Here is an 18,774-nt window from a genome sequence, read left to right as displayed (position 1 = left end):
GAGAACACAATTTAAATGCTGCCGGCGTTAAACCGGTCCAGCCCAGAGGTCGCCGAGTGTACGGCAGTTCAATTAAATACAGTAACACTGATAACCGTCCTCACATGTCCCGCCAGCAGCCTCCCGAAGGCAGGCAAAGATCACCGCGTTCTAAAACAACAACTTTAATTGGTTCTTTATACCAATAATGTTTACGCAGAACGCTCGGAGCGTGCCCCGATGATTTAATCAGCTTACGCGTCCTCGTGTTTTAATGTGGAATGTACTGCTGCTGCATGTATCTGCGCTCCTCTTCCAGTTTTTAAATATCTACAAAGAGCGTGAGAGTAAACTGGAAGCAACGGTTTTGATGTGATGAACACGTGTGATGCAGTTAAAGTGTGCACATGTAAGCAATGTTTCACAGTGATCAAAAGCACACACACGCTTGTCCCTCTGAACGTCCCGTCTGTCTTGACACAGAACACTGCTGCCATCATCTGAACAGTTTATCACACGAAGACTCACAGCTAATCTCAATGTTAGTTTATTCATTTATTTTTGAGATTTTGAGATATCTGCTCCTCATTCTCAACTAAATATCATTTCCAGACACCTGGTTGCTCTGGAGTTGTCTGTTGCGCCACATGATCTTCATCTGTAGATTACCTTTTGTCTTTGGCATTCTTCATTTACTCTTGGTAAGCTTAGTTGTTGTTTTTCTACAAAAATTGTGTTAGGATAACCCGTGGCCATCTCTACTTCCTCCAAATGGCCAATCTGAGGCTAAAATTCAACACGGGCAGTGCCATCTTGGGGTTTTGGAGCCAGAGCCTGACATCCAGCACCAGTTTCCTTTAGGCTTCCGCTTTCGAAAGTACACCCCGTGAATCTCCTGATGTTGGTGGTCTTCACTGCTGCTTGTTTGGCTAAATTTGATTTAATCTGCAAATTTAACTCACCGTAAATAATTTTTTTGATATAATTAAAATCTCAGCCACCAAAAAGATTATGATTTATCAAAGGAGCATGTGTACTTCTTTAACATTTGCAAATTTAAGGATTTAGGGTTAAGAAATTGAACGCGGGGCGGCACAGTGACGTGGTGGCTAGCGTTGATGCATCACAGCAAGAAGGTTCCAGGTTCGAATCCAAGCCGACTGGGGCCTTTCTGTGTGGAGTTTGCATGTTCTCCCTGTGTCTGCGTGGGTTCTCTCCAGGTACTCCGGCTTCCTCCCACCGTCCAAAGACATGTTTGTTAGATTAATTGGCGATTCTAACTTGGCCGTTGGTGTGAGTGTGAATGGTTGTCTGTCTCTCTGTGTTAACCCTGAGATAGACTGGAGACCTGCCTCTCGCCCGATGACAGCTGGGATAGGCTCCAGCATCCCCCGCGACCCTTCACAGGACAAGCAGTGGTCACAGAAGGTGAATGAATGAACGTGGCTGCATCATCACAACCCAGAAAACGCACCACAACCAGCCGACCAGGTCGGATTCCAGCCCTGCGAATCAACCGTTCAGTGCGGTGTAATCATACTGAATAAATGAGGTCATGAAATGGTAATTCTGATCATCAGGCTGCACGGTTTCCAACATGTGCATCATTTACACGAACCCCATCAGAGAGAGCAGAAAACCATCTTGTGCTAGCCGTCGCTGAATAGTTTATTATGTGTTGATGATGTCTCACTGAACGGCCACGTAAAATCTATCTATCTATCTATCTATCTATCTATCTATCTATCTATCTACAGCTCATCCACAGCAGCCTGTAAAGGAGAAAGAATCCGGTCACTTTGATTCTGTCTTTCATAAAAACAAGAAAATGACGAGGACTGCAGTTGTGTGACTCATCCTGGTGGAGAGAGAGAAAGCTTTATAGCCACTCCTGGGCTTATACAGCCACACACACACACACACATATACACACATATACAGAACAATCTGCAATTGTACATGCTGTCAGTAAGTGGGAGTCACACTCAGTCGCTCGCGTTTCTTAGACGTTCTGTTTGGATTCATATCAGATTCTTTGCAAAATCTGACACTGTGAACGTATTGTTCTGTAATTAAATCTGTGACAGGAGAAAATGCATAGCTTGTATCTGCACATAAATATATCTTGTCTTGAATTAAATATGGTATTACAGGGTCAGAGCATGTTCTGTTACTGTACGGGTCGTCACTTCCCGCTTTGTTTCTGATAAATAAGGTTTTTCTGTCTATTTTGCTCAAAAACATTGCCAGTATTAATCACTATATTTCACATGCAATGTCTGCACTGTGCAATAAATCTCAGAATTCCTGCATGCGTAGCCTTCATGGGGCGGCACAGTGGTGTGGTGATTGGCGCGGATGCCTCACAGCAAGAAGGTTATGGATTCTGTGTGGAGTTTGCATGTTCTCCCTGTGTCTGCGTGGGTTCTCTCCAGGTACTCCGGCTTCCTCCCACCGTCCAGAGACATGCTTGTTAGGTTAATTGGTGATTCTAAATCGTCTGTAGGTGTGAGTGTGAATGGTTGTCTGTCTCTCTGTGTCTCCTCAGATCCTCAGAGGACAAGCAGTTACAGAAAATGAATGAATGAACGAGTATCCTTTGTGCATTTTCCAATTATCGCTTATCGTTTGTGCTGACAAATACCTACCAATAAGCCAGTATAGACAAATTCCTTAATTATCTTTCTTCTTATTTGAGAGCATGCAGCCCACTTGCTTACTGACAGTGATACTTTAACACGGTGCATGCTTCCTTTTTTGCGCTGATCCTGTGTGCTACCGTTCTCTCCACTCGGCTGCTGTAACACTGTCATTTAACAACAGACCTGGTAACGCTGGCGCACACAAGAAAACACCCACATGCGAGTATCTGTAACTTCAAATTAGAAAAACAAAGATTAGTGCACTATATGTATTTAAAAATGAGGCAGGCTTCGATCAAAAATCAGTTTCAAAGACATTTAAAATAATTTACTTACATTTTCGTCACACTCGCAAATTATAAATACAGAAATGTTCATTTTGGTTGTACGTATTTAGGAGTAAATAAGTAGTTTAGATGAAGACTACTTCCTCCATACATGATATTATGATAAAAATTAACTACATCAATTAAGCGGCATAGAAAGTGTTGCATAGGAGTCATATTGTGAAGTATTATGGTTAGATCTGTACCAGTTCTAACTCAAGTTAATTTATCATTGTGGGGTTTGTTTTGATTTTTATTAAGAACGCAGAGTAATAACTTTTGTACAGATTTACAGTCTTCACTTTGTTGATTCTTTGACAGTTTTCCAACTTGAGACTTATATAAGCAACACACTCTCACAGTGGTGACAGCACCTGTCATGAGCTCCCTGTGTTTAATGAATAACAGAGATTTACTGAAAACATGTCAGAGTAAGGGATCGTGGGTTTTGGAGCAGCTGCTGAAAATATGTATGTAAAGACTGGTCAAGCATCTGCTGCTTGAATGTCGATCCAAAAGTCTCAGATTTAAGAAAGCTATCCAGTAAAATGACAGCACATTTTTGTGTGGGTTTGACATGTGTACACATTTATGATTGCATGCCATATAACGTGTGTCATTTAGACAGACTGACAGTTGTGCACCGATCAGGCATAACATTATGACCACCTTCCTAATATTGTGTAGGTCTCCCTTGTGCCTCCAAAACAGTTGTGACTCATCAGAGAATGGACATGGACCTTCTGAGGGTGTCCTGTGGTGTCTGGCAACAGGATGTTGTTAGTGGGGGGGTCTTTGAGGGGAGGGGCATCTGTGGATCATCCCACAGATACTTGATCAGTTTGGGACCTACTGAATTTGGAGGCCAGGTCAACACCTTGTGCTGTTCTTCATGTTTTTTTAGTTGTTCCTAAACCGTTTCTGTGCCTGTGTCAGGCGGCATCCTGCTGGGGATGGCTGCTGCCATCAAGGAGTGTCATTGCTATGGGGTGAGGGTGTCTGGTCTGGTCTAGGTGGGTGCTACATGTCTAAGTAACATCCACACGAATGAATGTCAGGTCCAGACGTTTCCCAGCAGAACACTGAATTGTCACAAAACGATCAATGTTATTCACTTCTCCTGTCAGTGGTCATAATGTTGTGGCTGTATGTTGAATATCTTGAATGGACCTGAGCCTGCAAACTGTTTGCACTCTAGCGTGCCTATCAAACGCCACGAAACGATATTAACAGCAGCACTAAGAAGAAAGACGCAGTCATCTTGAGGGGCGACCAGCCCGACCTGGCACAGTGCATCAAGTCCATTTTCATTACAGTACGAGCACATAGCAGCATGGCTAATGGATTCTGAGATACTTCTGAGTTGGTCTGCATTTAGCCGGTGGAGCCTAAACTGTACAGCTGACAATGCTCCCACCTACGTAGTGGATGAGTGAGTGAGTCACCGCTACATTAAGGTTCATAGAAACCAGCAGAAGGGCACTAGAACTCAAAGTCTTCCATTAACTCTGTTCATGAATCAGTGTCATGTCAGTTATGTAAATATATATATGTATATAAAAAAAATCGGAATATACTTCCCATTATATAGGTTTATTGTAAATATATACTCATTAGTCATACCTGTACAAAGTCAGCTGGCCCCATGCAAAACATTTGTATCAAAACTTTATTCAGTAGAACCAGTTCTGGGGTAACATTGGCCATGCTTACGTACGTAGGTTTCCATTTTAACTCAGGTCAGAACACAGATCATGTTGCAAGCGTCCAGATATCTCCCCCCTTTTTCATGCAGTTTTACAACAAGCTGCACTCCCGCAAGATATTTCCAACAAGTATCCCGAATCATGCGCAACCATCAGTGGAAGAATAAAGGAGCACACGGGGTAGATTTGACAAGACGGCCGCTTGATGCTCACCTCGCTAGAGGAAAGGAGTGCTGGGGTTCGTGATCATGACAGCAGGCAGGACTTTAGCGACACATTGTCTCGTGTGCGATATCAGTGATATTTGCTTTGAGGATGCTCTCTTGTGGATGTTGGCTTCTGATGGTACATTTTTATAGGACTGAGACTGAGACTGGAAAACGTTAAATGTTCGGTCCAATTTCCAAAAGAAAACCTCCTCCCGGCAGTTGTTTTTTGAGATGTCACCCTTCACAAGAGAGCAGGAATTTTTGTTTGCGCTCCTTTAAACTTTAAAACCAATGTTTAAAAGGCTTTGACAGCATCGTTTTTCTTGAAACAAGTACTTCAGTCACTCTGGGTAATTAACAGACCTCAATATTTGTCAGAAAAAGAGCCTTCTAGGAAAATAACAGCACTACAACTAAATTTACCTCAAAAAGTAATAAAATACAATTCCTTCTGCATGGCTACGTACAACTAGAGTTGTAAGAAAGCTTTCTGGATTTAACTCAAAAACGCCACACAGCAACAAAACGTAAAAAAAACAAAAACACCATTGCTTTCGACAAAAGCATTTCACTTATAGGAATATTTCAGCTCACACATGTCTATATAAGAAAACCATGACCACCAACTTTATGTACCAAAGTACAGTGATTTCACTGTATTAAAATAAAAATTCTTAAACATCCAACATTATTAATATTTGGGCTACAATGCTTTTTTTGTTAGTTTTTTGCTCCTGTAACATATCAAAGCTTATTTCATCTGATGCTACGTGTTGTGCTATGTTGTTTTTTTGCTGTAGTGTCCCTTAACTTTTGTCATAATAAATGTTTTTTTTGTTTTGTTTTTTTTTGCCGTAACTGGTTTTTAACATCCTGTTTAAAAGACACAGACTTCTTAAATTAATAATAGACGAGGTGAGATGAGTGGGAGCTTAATGAAGAAGGCATGAAATTGTGCATGTTGTAATACAGATGGTTCTCATTTGGATGGAACATAGACTGTAAATAAAGACGGATGGCGGAGCTGCTCCTCAAAAGTGAAGCCAAAGCAAGTAGAGCACCCCCTGGTGGTTGGCTGCGGTACAGGTTATAAGCTCCGCCCCTTTCATGTCAGTGGATGGGACTTGGGCCAAACTAAAATGCTAAAACACACCCAAATATTTTTTTTTTCAAGGATAGTTTCAGTCATTTTAGGTAGTTAATATAATGTTGATGCATGTTCAAGTGTCAGTTTTTTGGATAAGGTTAATTTTTGTTAGTTATTTGACGCTATAGAAACAGGATGTGACATGATGGCGACTACCAGTTGCCATGCCGACCGCTCCGGAAGAGTGGTGCGAGGAACAAAAAATTAAATAAAAACAAGTATAGTAATGTATAATGCAAATAAATATTTGTTTGTGACTGGTGGAGGTGGAGCAGAGCGTAGAAAATGTGAGTGAGTCTGGAGGAATTGTGGGCGGGGCATCAATATCCACGTGGCTCCACTCTCAGACTGTGCTGATCAGACTCTGGCTACAAAGTGGCAAGATGGCGCCGCCGGTACCCGTGGGAAAATAGCGTCAGTTTAGCCAATGTGGGGATGCAGTGTCCATATTTATATACAGTCTACGCTTGGGATACTTGTTTTCTCCAATTATGGTTACAGTTGCAGTCTATGGGATGGACAAAAAAAAAAAAACATGACTTGCTATTAATGTATAAACCAGCTGAACGTCAAACAATGAGGTAAATCAAATTGCACAATCGTGACTGGGAAACTTTTAAAGAATAAACACAGTCAAAACCACTGAGAAAGCGAACGAGACGGACGTGACAACAGACAGCAAACACGCAGCAGCCGACAGAAAAACCAAGCGTGCGAATGTGGAATGAAAAAAAAAAAGGTTTATTGAACTAAATGAGGAATGTAATCAAACGTTGGAATGAAGTAAATTAACCAACACAAAAGCTGGAAAACAAACACAAACCTTTCAGTGCTAGATTTCACATTACTCTCTACATTACGGCGTAGAAGCAAACCAGGGAGGTGAGAAATGTATTCTACTCTTCTCTATAGTGTCATTTAACAGGAGGTTATCAACTCTATTGGTGCTCTGCTAGCAGCTCAACCGTATCCAAGTAAAAACACAGTTTTTTAAAGCTGCGAGCTCTCAAACTAAACAAAAATTACCTGTAGTTTGTTCATAAATAAATAACAACAAAAACACCTGTTCATTTGTGATTTTTGGGAGCATCTGAAAATAACAGTTGTAAAAATAAAAAACAAAAAAGAAAGAAAAGAGGATCGTCTGCCAGGGCAGGTCTGGCACTTTGAAAACTGGTCGTGTTTTGATACGCTGACGTGATTTTGTTCCTCGTTCGGTGGATGTTTTGGTTTCTTCTCGCTCGTCTGGATCTTTCTGAACGCTGCCGGACTCACTCCACCTTGCTGTAGTCCTCTATGTGGCCCAGCACCTTCTTCCTCTGTCGTATCATGTGGAAGTAAAGCTGGGGAAAGACTGGAGGGACACACAACAAAAGTTTAACAACATACTTATACATTAGGCTTTTAATTGTAATATAGTACAATGTACATGTGTGTCTAATAAATAGGGTTAGGGTTGGTTTTTATTCACCAAACAGAACAAATGATGACTGCTAGGACAGTCATCATGTTAATATAAAGTCAATTCTGACTGGAAGCACAATATCACTGCGTCGACTTACGGGGAATGTAGGAGATCATGACGAGGATGAGGAAGGAGTAGTAGTCGAAAGAGAAGTTGTACTTGTTGGGGAGGGTGACAGAGTACAGGCCCGTCTTCTGCACGGTCGGTAGCGCCGCATAAATAGTCAGCAGCTCCCCGGTCACTCCCATGGGGTACAGCACGAAGAAAAAGGTGTACCTGCAGAGAGAAATGATAAATCATATCGGTTTATTATTCATTGTTTCTGCAACAGAGGGTGGAAGAGTGGGCGTCGTCGCCCTTACAGACACCAAAGCACTGAGGGAAGCGATCCAGGACTGGCTTTTTACAAGCATCAGGGCAACTCAGTGAAAATGTGATGGAAACAAAGAAGAAGGTGTCTGTGAAGGTTCTCAGTCATCCAGGTCATGGTATATCCAACAAAGGTTCAAAAAAGGCAACTGGACTTGTAGAGTTTTTTGAGAAGACGTTTCACTCATCCGAGTAGCGTCTTCAGTTCTAGGGGACTGGTGGGAAGTCTGAGGTTTAAATAGGAAGTCCTCCTGAAAAACTTGCTTGCTATGCTAATAAACCTCAGACTTCCCACCAGTCCCCTAGAACTCAAGAAGCTACTCGGATGAGTGGTGAAACGTCTTCTCAAAAAAACTCTACAAGTCCAGTTGCCTTTTTTGAAGTTTTGTTGGATAAAGAAGTAGGTGGTTTTGAAGAAAGCACTTCATCTACAATCTGGGAATCAATCGACTACTGGTTGATGACTGAGCCTAAGGCGGCAACAGCTAGAGTTTAAGGGTTTCTGGTGTAGCCAGACCAAGGCTACCTGTTCTGTGTGTCTAACTAGCAACTTTAGACGCAACAATGAAGTTGAGAGATTTAAAGCCTGATTAAATCTCTCTACTAGCGGCTGAAATGAGGTTCCCCCGAAAGGGTGGTTGGGCTCAGCCTTAGAGATGGGGTGAGGAGCTCGTAGCCGAAGCGCTCCTTTGCTCATTTGCGTCGAAAGGGGCCAGCTGAGGTGGATGGGGCATCTTGTTCGGAAGCCCCCTGGGCGCCTCCCTTTTGGAGGTTTACAGGGCACGGCCAGCCGGTAGGAGACCCCGGGGAAGACCCAGACCCACTCACTGGAGGGATTATATATCTCGACTGGCCTGGGAACGCATTGGGATTGACTGGGAAGACCTGGAATGAGTTGCTGGGGAAAGCTACGTCTGAAGTCCCTGAAGCCTGTTGCCATCGCGACCCGACCTCGGATAAGTGGATGGAAATGAATGAATGAACGAACGAATCTCTCGCAACGGACAGGCGTCATATACTGTATGTCGTAGCCTGCGCAAACGGTCTCGTTAACTGTTCTTTATATAGCGCATACAGTCTCATCTACCCACTCGTTCACACAAGTGCACACACTTTCACACATCATTACCAAGCACTGGGAGCAACTTGGGGTTCAGTGTCAAAGACGTCTTGGCATTTGGTTAACGTACCAGGGATTGAACTGTGAACCCTCTGGTTCATGGCCTAGTGTTTACACTTGTGCGCATTTTACAGTGTTATTGTAAAATGCTAGTCGTTGGCTAGTCAGATACCGTTTAGTTTCTCTGTGTATGTAATAAGACCTGAAGTCATATTCTTGGGGAGGCACTAAGGCCTGGATCTGACACAGAAGCACAAATCCAGTTTTACAATCAGTTAACAGATTAAAACAACTACAACCGCTTCATTTAAGGTATTTGTTTGCTTGCTTGCCACTCGTGTATGACTTGGCCTTCTGCCTGTTTTGCTCTCCATGAGAACCGTTTGCCTACACGCAACCAAAGTCAGCTCAAACACAAGCTTGGCTACCAAAACGTCCTTCCTTCCCGACAGCTTTTGTATCCGTTTATAAAGATCACTTCGTCTATATTTGGGAATGTGAAACTGTACAAGGAACAGAAAAGAATAAAAAGATGTCGCCAGGGGCAGACATAGAAGAAACATTTTTATCTCTTCAAAGAGAAGCTTGTGGAGAATGAGCGCTGTCTAAGAATGTGCTCAGGTTCAGAGAGAAGTAATTCAAGCAGGCAATGGTTCAAGGAACTAGATCTCTAAAACACTCATGAATGGCTGACAGGTAGAGAAGCTGCATTCACTACTCAAATCGAAAAACCGCAAGATGGAGCAAATAAAATTGAAATAAATGAATATTACAACGTAGATGTGGGTTCATACTTGGTGCTGCTCCAAGGAAAAAATAAATAAATCAAAAGCGTAAATAAAGATACAAGGCCGCCTGTGCACGCTTCGTAAATTTTTAATCACTGAACTGTTCGGGGATCTGACCGCGTGAAGAGGAAGAGTCGAAAGCGCGCATTTGAATACGAGCCGAAGTCCTTTTCTTCCGCAAGAGAGAATAAACATCAAAGTGAGAAGATGAGAACTTCTGCCTCTTCTTCTCTAACTAGCACTCCAAGCCCAGCAGCTGTCTTCCTCTGATCCTTCGCTGGATTTCACACAGATGCCCGACCAATTTTTTTCCCGTCTCTCAGGGTGCAACTCAAACTGAAAGTCGGATACCAATATAGCAGCGGTCTCATTTGCTACCTAGCAACAAAGACTTCCGGGAGGGAGCCACTTAACAACTGTTGCCGTGGTTGTAGATGCAGAAAAATCCCATTAGGCGAAGGGAGAGATGTAGATTTTTTTTATTTTTTATTGCGGTGACAGAACAGGTTTGATGATTTCTTTGAAATAACTAATCAGTTTGAAGTGATGTCTTCTCAGAATGACTGCGAGACGATGGTGATTTGTTTTTCTATGTAACATCATCACGTCATAAAGCTCTCTTTGTTTCCATTGTTGTATCGTGCAGAAAAAGAGTAGCATGTCTTTTAGTATTTGAATGAAGTGATGTAAACATCATCATTACAGATGAGTAATTGAAAAAGCTGTTTATTATTTTAAATAGAAATAAGAAATGTGTAATTTCAGTGAAAATACAATATTATACGTTTTCTTTTACTCCCACCATTTTATGTGATTTTATCTAATTGACGTTTTGCGTGTTATAGGTGAAGGGCGCAACATTTTATTTCATATTTCATTTGGAAATGCTTATATACCAGTGAAAGCTGGTTCATATAATTTTAAAAACTACTTTTAGAATTACTAATAAACTAAACCAATCACTTCTGAAGCACTGTGCTCACAAAAATAAGTTTCTTATTAAACAAAGTAAACCCCCGGGCTCAAATTCATCAGTCATCTGTACGTTCATTGTATATTGTATGTTCATTTTGACAAATAAAATACAATATGGAGCCGAAACAATTAGTTGGACCAACATAATATGGATATTGGTTAATCGTTTTAATTCTTTTGCAAGCAGAAAAAATTTTTACATTTTTTTTTTTAAAAATTGGTTCTGCCTTCATTATTCTGTATTCCAATTAATAAGTAATTAACCTCTCCATAATTTCTCACACAGGCAAACAGAATTTTTGGTCCCAGGAACTTTTCCAGGAAATAAAAAAGAGTCCTTCAGACTGAAGCCTTGCTGTGTGTCCCATAGACTGTATAAAGATGGACGGAGGAACTGCTCCTCAAAAGTCAAAGAGAAAGCAAGTAGAGCTCCCCCTGGTGTCTGGCTGCAGTATAGGTCATAAGCGCCACCCCCTCCATGTTAGTGGATGGGACTTCGGTCAAACTAAAACACACCTCGAATATTTATTTTTTTTTCAAGGATGGTTTCTGTCATTTTAGATAATTAATATAATGTAGATGCATGTTCAAGCGCCAATTTTCGTTTTAGTTAGAAACAGGGTGTGACATAATGGCAACCACCAGTTGCCATGCCAACCGCTCCGTAGAGTGGTCCCGTGGGACAGTGACAGTTGTAAAAAAAACAAAAAAAAACATTTCCGTATACCAGGTGGAGCAGGGCGTAGTATTAATCAAACAAAAACGCGAGTGAGTCTGGAGGAAGTGTGGGCGGGGCATCGTTATTGCGGCTCCCTGTGGCTCCACTCTCGAACCGTACTAATCAGACTCTGGCTCCAAAGTCGCAAGATGGTGCTGCCCGTATCCCCGGGAAAATAGTGCCAGTTTGGCCAATGCAAGTTAGTGGTGACACATTGTCCATATTTTGGAAATAGATTTACAGAAGGCAAACAGATCTTATGGGATACTGCAGAGATCAATGGTGAGATTGGATGCCAACATTCCTGCTCCTTTTTAAAAGTGCTACCTGTCAAGGAGGGACTAAAAATAATTTTCCAGGAACTCCCTGTTATGGAAACTCACTGAGTACCTCCTAAAGTCCCTAGTCCCTGAGCAAAGTTCCTGCAACGTGTGCACTGCATATATATATTAAAATGAAAGCTTTAAAACATCTGGGGAAAAAAAACAAACAATCCAGTTTTCCTACCGTGCCCATTTGATGAGGTATGGCAGGTGGTTGAGCAGACTGAAGGTGTAGAAGGAGTAGCGGATGATCTCCGTGACGGTCCAGGCTGTGACGAACAGCAGGACACTGTCCTCGCTCTGGACCTGAAACACACACAGAGGATGATGGAGGGAGGACAGAGGAAGAGACGGGCTCCAGTCATGCTCTGCTAGACACTCGCTGCAGACTAAACTCATCCTGTCATGCTGTTTGTGTCAAACGCTCAGAGAGAGAGATCACACTGCAGGCCGAGCTTCACCATCCTCAGATATTAGGTTAAAAACCGATGCAAATATGTTAAAAAGATTCACATGAAAGGGAGAGAGCTTGAGAATAAATGTCAGTACGGCATCATACAAAACAGGCACAGAAAACATCATCCATTCTTTCGACGCTACAGCAAGACCATCTATCGTTACTTACACATTCACTGCTCGCCGATCTATAAACAGGGCAAACAGTACATCAGCTGGTCACTTCTGAACACGGGTACGCAACAGAGACTGTATAGATTTATTTGTGTGTGTGTAGTGAGCGGAGAGAAACTCAGCATACCTCCCTGACGCTGTGTGTGACGGCCCAGGTGAGGAAAACTCGGGACATGACCTGGAATCCGGTGAGGACCACAGAGGACGGTACAATCCCTGGGACAAGAGCAGAAAGAATGATTTGTCTCTGAAGCAAAAAAAAAAAAAAAGTACAATATTCTTCTTAAATCTGAGCGCCTGGAACAAAACGTTTACACCTGAGACATTTAAAGATTTCAACGTGGAGTATTTATTACATATAAGAGCCTCATTTACGTGCAAATAATCGATGTTTATCTTTTGGATTTGAGTGAAAATGACACCGATGCATCCTGAGTAATTACTACTGCTGGGCCATTTCCAGTTTAAGGTCATTAAATATTTGATTATAATTGATTTTTAGTAATAATAATTATTATAAGTAACTATATTAGACAGGATGCTCACAGCTAATGGCTTCATGAGACGATGGGATAGATCCACACAGAATAAAACGATAAATAAAGCTGCAGTGTCTTCTGTTGGCCAGTAGAGAGGAACCTAGAGTCCACTCAGTATTTATGAGTGTGTGTGTGTGTGTGTGTGTGTGTGTGTGTGTGTGTGTGTGTGTGTGTGTGGAAAGCAGCTGCAGGGAGCCTGTTTACAGTGGGAAAGGTCAGCGAGCTTTAGCTTCAAATCCCAGATAATGAAGCGAACGGACCTCGCTTCAAAGCGAGGCGGCCGGGCGAGAGCCGGTCTCTCCTCCTCACATTAACACCACTGGAGCCAACAGCTCCTCAGCTCCTCTTATTTGGCAAACACTAAATGTTGTACGTGGAAAAAAAAGGCTACAGATGCAACATTAGTGTTAAAAAAAACATAATTTCAGATACCAACAACTACAATACGGCATATAAACCAGTTAAAGTGACTTTTGAGATAGCTGTTGATGTTATATATTAGCCTAATCAGAAAAAAAATGCCTCATGTAAACACCTGGATGAGACTGGACTGATCAGAATTAATCTACAATTAGATTGAGAGGAGCTTGTGAGGAAAACACGAGCCCCTTATCTAAGGGTTTCAATCGTAGTGAGAGAAGGATTAAAGGTGAAAAACAGATTAGTCTGGTGCGTTTATGTTCTGCATGACTGATATTTGATTTCTCCAAGCTGCGTTTAAACCGAACCGACGTCACAATGACGAGCGGAGAAAAGAGCGTCCAAAATTAGCAAAAATATGCGAGCCCCCCCCCCGGAGGAGTTTAAACGCTCCTCGTCATAGATTCTCAGAGTTTCTGGAGCCGCACCGGAGGGATGAACGCCGCTCTCCCCGAAGACGCTCCCTCATTCGACGATTTGATGAGAGCGGCGTCTGAAGCATCTGTTCGTACGATTACACACACGCAGGGCGCCTGCGAACATTCGCGTGTCATTAAACGGGTCGTAAATTTTGGGATCAGATAAAGACGTTTGTCTGATTTAAGCTGAGAATGAAGAGTCTAATTTTCAATTTCAATTAAAACCTGCTTCCTGTTGTTACATTTAAACTGTGTCCCATCTGCTTGTCTATTATAATTGTTAATTCGTTAGAACTCCAATTCAGACAGTAAACTTAAAATGATGTAAATTCAAGCTGTGATAACAAAGAAAGTACCACAGTAACAAACAGCAATGAAGGGTTAAAGCAGTCTAGTGGTACTAGTGGCAGCTGACTCACCTATAGCACAGTGTAGTATCTGTGGAAAGAAGAGATAACAGACAATTACTCAACAAGTTCACAGCTCACAGCTTTCTCATGCACAACCAGGAATCATTTAGCATTTGTCCTTCATTCATTCTATCCTTATTTTTTTAAACATGCGTGCAACTGTAAGGCATAATCTGACTTCTAAGTAAATTCTCAAATATAATTGACCCCATAAGGATCAGTTCATGTCTAGTTCAGTCGGTGCACGTGTGATTTGATGTTATGTCCAGTGTGTCTGGACAGGATCACTAGAACACCTCCTGCTGCTTAGCTGTGCATGTACACCGATCAGGCATAACATTACGACCACCTTCCTAATATTGTGTAGGTCTCCCTTGTGCCTCTAAAACAGTTGTGACTCATCAGAGAATGGACATGGGCCTTCTGAGGGTGTCCTGTGATGTCTGGGAACATAATGTTGTCAGTGGGGGATCTTTGAGGGGAGGGGCCTCTGTGGATCATCCCATAAATACTTGATCAGTTTGGGATCTAGTGAATTTGGAGGCCAGGTCAACACCTTGAGCTGTTCTTCATGTTTTTTTTTTTAGTTATTCCTAAAGCGTTTTTGTGTGTGTGCGTCTGTGTCAAGGAGTGTCATTGCTATGGGGTGGGGGTGCCTGGTCTGGTCTAGGTGGGTGCTACGTGTCTAAGTAACATCCACATGAATGAATGCCAGGTCCTGAAGTTTCCCAGCAGAACACTGAATCGTCACAAGATGTTATTTACTTCTCCTGTCAGTGGTTTTAATGTTACGGCTAATCGGTGTATATGTGTATGTGAGCGAGCATACCTAAAACATTTGAAGAAACAATTCCATTTAAAACAAACATTAGTGTTACTTAATTACTCAATTTATCTGAGTATTTCTACTTCCTTTAAAAAGTATTTTTAGCTCTGTGCTTCTAACACAGTGCAGTGAGGCATGTTAGGCCGGCATGTTACAGAATGCATACCAAACACTTAACAGAAGCCCTTATTAGCTTGAACTTGGCCTCTGAGACAGGAAGTGATTAGATTACTAAAATAAGACCAACTGGTGCATCCCTAAAGTCTGCACATATAAACCAGATAACAAGTGTTACACGTCGGTACGCCCCGTCCTTCGCGCTTATCCCACCTCCAGTATCGCTCCGGTCTGAAAGAACTTCAGAGGCTTCTCTATGGAGTAGTACAGCCCATGGTAGCTTCCTCTGGCCAGGTAAGCTCGCACCAGGCCCACGGCTATCACCAGCCACCTGGAGCGCAGAGATGAAAGGAAGGAGAATAAATCACTGTGTGTGCAGTCACCTCAAGAACTGAAAACCAGATCAACCAGGTGATGTTATCGTGGAAACAGAAGTCTGCGGTTTGTGTGTGTGTGTGTGGTTATTGTGGAAGGAAGTTCAATATGACAGATGACTCTCATAGTTTCTGTCAGTCAGCGTTAATACTGAGTTCAAGGAGAGATATGATGCACAAATGATAATTTCCAGTTAAATAAGATTTATTTTTTTAGTCCCATATATTAACACAAGAGCTGAGTGTGCTGGATTTTAAATGCTAATACCCCTGACAATTAATAAATATAATTCAGACTGACTTTAAACATAGCAGTGTCTTGTAATTTGGCGATTTAAAAGCAACGATGAAACTATTATTTGAGTTTGAACTGAAAGTGAAACTAAATTCAATGACACAATTCACTTTAATGTGTATTAAACATAAAATTATTCAGTGTATCATATTAAATCTGTTTTAAGAAAATGAAGTTTAAGTATACAATAAAATGCAGCCTATAAAACGTTAGTCGTAATTACAGTCATAGGATTTGTGTTGTGTTTAATAACCTTACATTGATCATGGTGATTTATTGAATTATGTACAGAAACTAGATTTTATTCTCAGCCACTAATTCCATAAAAAGCATGCACAGCAACTTTGATTAGATCTTTTGACTGTCGACACACAAGTCAAAGGTCAGCTGCAGCGCAGGATCTGCGGCCAGAGAGAGTGTTGCCGGTTTAGACATTAAACAGGGCGGAAGTTTCATTTCACACTCTGGTTTTGCAGATAACAAAAGCTGCGGCTTTTATTTTATCTGTACGGCCTCAATCTCAGTCGGGGCCGGTGAAGAACATCAAACTGAGCGGGCCTGCTTAACAGCTACAACGGTCCGACGCCCGAACTCGTGCACGGCACAAAGCGAGCACTGTGCGAGCCGTCAGTGCCGAGCGGGGGTAAATGTGACCTAACTGGTTGGAACAGTGAGCAAACAACGCCTACCATTCAATTGTGCAACAGTCTAAAAAGCCGAGCAATAAAAGAGGCACGGAGAGATTTCTTTCTCAGTACGTGGGGTCAAGATATCCACGTGTCCAAAGTTAGAAAATAGCAAATCACTATAAAATAAAATCCAGCAGCAGCAACATCTGTACCACAGCCATGTTGGAGAAAATGTGGAGATATTCTGGGTTGTGGTATACCTAGGTCATGTATGCTACTGTATTTTGGCAACGTGGCAGGAAATGTGTTAAAAGAGGACAGATATTTACTGAAAACAAATATTAGCAGCGTGTAAGAAAGCAATCTTGAGGAAGTGGTATAAGCCAGACCCAACTGTGACTGTTATGGAGCAACTGACCCATAAGATAAGGAACAATGTTGAGAAAACTGGGAGAAATGGACTGTCTGTACATCAACAACAAGGACAAGGTCTTTCACATTGATCGCAACACAAAACAAACTGTAGAGACACAGCAATCCAGCTTGTTTTATCTGATGTTTTTCTGCTGCAAAAGAAAAAAAAAGCAATAAAAAGAAAGTCCAACAGGGACCTTTCTGCAAAAACGTGCCTTCAAAATGGTCTGAATGTGAGCAAACTAACCCGGATAACCTTGAACTTTCAAAGTACTTAATCAATAAATTATTCATGCTTAATAAATTAAACATTTTGATTGGGAAATAATAGAAATAGCTACATAAAAGAAAAGCTGCAAACACCGCATGGGAGGCAACTGGAGACATTTATATCCTTGATGTAAGTATTAATCACCAACTAATTGTAAAAAATAAAGAAAAATGTTGCTGGTTAGTTTTACCTTAATGCACAGATTAGTTTGCACATTATTTTTTTGAACTTGAAGCCCTACAGAGCAGATTTAAAACACTGTTTTGTCTTTGGGTTACAGGAAACAAATGCAACCCCTTTGGGAACTAATTATTTAAAAGTTACTTCAAATGTACTGCAAAAAAAATAAAAATAAAAACATGGCCTTGCCAGATGAAAACAAACCAAAAGCACACTGCCTGCACACAATGGACCATCTGTCTTAATATTCTTAGTATTGTGTGCAGGGGGTTACAGTTACTGTGAGCAGCCAGCTTGCTCGTCTGCTGCTGTTAATCTGTGTAAGCCGACGGATGTCTGCAAGCAAATTCAGAGTTATCTCACTACACAGCACGTTTGCAGACTTCCCATTCATAGCTGCATACAATTAGCAGATTATAAACGAGGTAACAGTGTTATTTAGCCTTGCTCAACAGCACACACACACATACACTCCGCCACGGCAGCATTAGCACGAGGAGACACGCTACATACCCCGCTGTCATAACAACGTTGTAAATGACCAGGTAGGCCGTGGCCAGGGCGCCCGGTCCCTTCTTTTTCTTCGGCGCCACATCGCTGTGGGAGGCCTTGCTGGTCCCCTGGGCAGCTGCCGACATGACTGCAACCCTCAACGGTCTTTGGTCCTGGGCGACGGCGGCGGTGGCTGTCAGGTTCACCGAGTCAGGAAACGAACAGGGGGCCCACACCCGGAAGTGACATCGAGGAGAAACGAGACTCTTCGATCCTTCCCACTTCCGCATTCGCTCTGAAGACGCTCTTGGTTACATATTGTTTAAAGCACTGGCGCTAAAATATTTAACGTCTGACTATATTTACGTGTTTAAGTTGTTATTTTAAGCTACTTTTTACTTAAATGGGTTTATTATATTCATTTGCAGCCCGCGGTTTTGATTAGTATTAGTAAGGCAGTGTTTATCTTGAGGTGCGACTGGACTCTTTGTCAGTTTGAGGCGCTCTCAGAGAGGCGCGCCCCCTTGTGGCAGAGCCGTGAGTTTGTTGATTTGATTTTTTTTTTCTTTAATAAATAATGAAATTAATAATAAATATAATAAATATATATAAATCACGGAGCAATCTTCATACATTAATTCATTCATTCATTTATCTTCTGTAACCACTTGTTCCTGTTAAGGGTCGTGGGGAGGCTGGAGCCTATCCCAGCTGTCATCAGGAGAGAGGCGGGGTACACCTTGGACAGGTCTCCAGTCTATCCTTGGACTGAAAATATCATTCAAATCAGTTAGGATTGAATAAAACAGAATGTGTAACTTGGACAGCACACTGGGTTACAGATTTTGAAACGTTAATGTAAAAATTTAGTTGTTAAGAAACATTTTTTGTTAATATGTCTGTGGACAACAGGTAAGTACCCAGTCGTTCATGGAACTTAGCTGCACCAGTTTCTGGTTATTAGCATAACAAGCAAGTTTTTTCAGGTGGA

The 18,774-nt window shown here is 41.8% G+C and overlaps 1 protein-coding gene across 1 annotated transcript; it reads right to left on the bottom strand.

Annotated features, from left to right (window-relative positions):
• Positions 1–6,731: 6,731 nt before the first annotated feature.
• Positions 6,732–18,000, bottom strand: hacd2 (3-hydroxyacyl-CoA dehydratase 2). Its single transcript, XM_084545344.1, has 7 exons — positions 17,805–18,000; positions 15,342–15,459; positions 14,195–14,213; positions 12,525–12,613; positions 11,952–12,073; positions 7,572–7,750; positions 6,732–7,363 (listed from the first exon to the last, which is right to left on the bottom strand). Exons 1-7 carry the CDS (start codon positions 17,927–17,929, stop codon positions 7,281–7,283), a joined length of 735 nt encoding a protein of 244 aa, XP_084401470.1. The 5' UTR covers positions 17,930–18,000; the 3' UTR covers positions 6,732–7,280.
• Positions 18,001–18,774: the final 774 nt, after the last annotated feature.

This window comes from Chelon labrosus (assembly GCF_963514085.1).
Source record: "Chelon labrosus genome assembly, chromosome: 5".
NCBI lineage: Eukaryota > Metazoa > Chordata > Actinopteri > Mugiliformes > Mugilidae > Chelon > Chelon labrosus.
Note: the sequence above shows the minus strand (reverse complement) of the source record. Positions and strands in the feature narration are given on the sequence as shown.